The following is a 2,183-nucleotide window of genomic DNA, read 5'->3' as shown; positions in this document are numbered from 1 at the left end:
TTTTTTTTTTGTTTGGAAGTTAACAAATCTTTGATCTGGTATAGCTGCTCTTGCTTTGGGCAAATCCATAAATGAAGAAAGTCATCCATTATTTCCAGAAATGAAATAATAGGTTAAATCTGAGAACCAACTTACTTAGGAAATTTGTTTTAAAGAGATCTCTCAATACTAATAGTAGTCTCTGCCCTACCTAAAGTGAGTTGCTATAAAGACACATGCTGGTCTTCTGGCAGCCTTGACCCATACTGGCATCTCTGGTTCCTGAGGTAGAACACTAGGTAGGGATGGAATATTGAAGGTGAAGGGTCACACCACCATAACTGGCTACAAAAAAGTTGTAGATTGTTTGGCCTATTGATGTATTGGTTCATAACTGATGAAGAATGGAGATGTTGAGCTTCCAGTTATTTCTCATGCATTTTCCTGTCCTTGTGCCAATCACAGATTTATATTGGAGAGTGAAGCAACTGTAATTCATCCCATAGTTAGAAGAGTTGTGGGTGAATGTTTTTTCTTGTACTGTACATTTGAAATAAATTCCATGATTAGTAACAACAGAAAAAGATTCTCTTCTTTCTTCTGTTTAGGGCATCTTTGATATCCTTGTTCCTCAAGCTGTAGATTAATGGATTTAACATTGGAATTATAATAGTGTATAAAACTGATGCCAACTTGTTTTGGCTCAGGGAATCACCAGAGTTAGGATACATATAAACAAAGATACCTGAGCCAAAGAAGAGAGTCACAGCTGTTAGGTGAGAAGCACAGGTGTTGAAGGCCTTGGACCTGCCTTCAGCTGAGGTGATCTTCAGAATGGTGGCAACAATATAACCATAGGATATCATGATAACCAAGACAGATGTGAGTCCAAATATCACTGTGAGCACAGAGGTCATGATTTGAAAGAAAAAGGTGTCAGAGCAGGATAGGATCAGCAACTGGGGAAGATCACAAAAGAAATGGTTGATGACATTTGGCCCACAGAAACGGAGCTGAAGTAAGGCACACAGCTGGACAAATGAGCCACAGAATCCAGTTACACAAGATCCCCCTGCCATCTGCACACAGAGGGTGGGCGACATGATGGCGGTGTAGAGCAGAGGGTTACAAATGGCAGCATATCGGTCATAAGCCATGGCTGCCAGGAGACAGCACTCACTCAGGCCCAGGCTAGAGAAGAAGAAGTACTGTATAGTGCACCCTGCAAAGGAGATGGATTTCTGCTTCTTGAAGAAATCGGAGAGCATCTTGGGTGCTATAGTGGAAACATAGCAGATGTCCAGCAAGGACAGGATACTGAGGAAAAAGTACATAGGTGTGTGCAGATGGGAGTCTACCCTGATGAGAGTGACGAGGCCCAGGTTCCAGGACACTGTCATGAGGTAGATCCCTAGGAAGACTGAGAAAAGGACGACGGCGAGCTTTGGAAATTCAGAGAATCCCAAGAGAATGAACTTCATAACTGCTGTGCTGTTCCTTCCCCCCGCCATTGCATCAGTAATTCTAGGATAAGTAGGCAAAGAAGGGAATAAATCTTTAAGTCAATTGTTATCCGAATTTCTATTGACACCTTCTGCTCACACCAAACACAAAGCCAAGAGAAATATAGAGCTGTTTTAGAAAAAATAACCCTGGTTAACTTTGCCCCTAAATAGTTACAACGGTCCTGCACATCAATTCTCCCACATGTAAAAGAGGATAATTTCACCAACCACTTCCCATCTGTTAATTATTGGAAAAACAATTTCCTCATGGAGACTTGTTCTACTTAAAATACCAAAAAAAAAAAAAAAAAAAAAAAAGGAAAGAAATAAAAATTAAAAAGTAACATGAAGACATTGTTGTTGGTCCTAAAACCAGGCACTAGATCACCTTCTCAGCAGAGTTCATCAGGCTCTGTGCTGATAGCATAGCTTTGGATTCTCTCTCCCTGTCTCTCTGCTCCTCCCCTGCTTTCTATCTCTCTTTTACTCTCTCTCAAAATAAATAAACATTCAAAAGGTCAACTTTAGTGAAGTATAATTTACAAACAATATAATATATCAATTTTATACCGTTGACAAATTTGCTCTTCCATTTGCCACCACCACAATCAAGACATAGGACATTTTCTTCCTTCCTAAATATTCTCTTATGTCTTTTTAAAATATAAGTCCTCTCTCCTAACCCTTTACCTTAGGCAA

General features: G+C 39.9%; 1 protein-coding gene across 1 annotated transcript; it reads right to left on the bottom strand.

Annotated features, from left to right (window-relative positions):
• Positions 1-545: 545 nt before the first annotated feature.
• LOC115285368 (olfactory receptor 1440-like) lies at positions 546-1,490 on the bottom strand. Its single transcript, XM_029931635.1, has one exon. The coding sequence runs from the start codon at positions 1,488-1,490 to the stop codon at positions 546-548; it is 945 nt and encodes a 314-aa protein (XP_029787495.1).
• Between the last annotated feature and the right edge of the window lie 693 nt (positions 1,491-2,183).

This window comes from Suricata suricatta, unplaced genomic scaffold (assembly GCF_006229205.1).
Source record: "Suricata suricatta isolate VVHF042 unplaced genomic scaffold, meerkat_22Aug2017_6uvM2_HiC HiC_scaffold_995, whole genome shotgun sequence".
Lineage (NCBI taxonomy): Eukaryota > Metazoa > Chordata > Mammalia > Carnivora > Herpestidae > Suricata > Suricata suricatta.
Note: the sequence above shows the minus strand (reverse complement) of the source record. Positions and strands in the feature narration are given on the sequence as shown.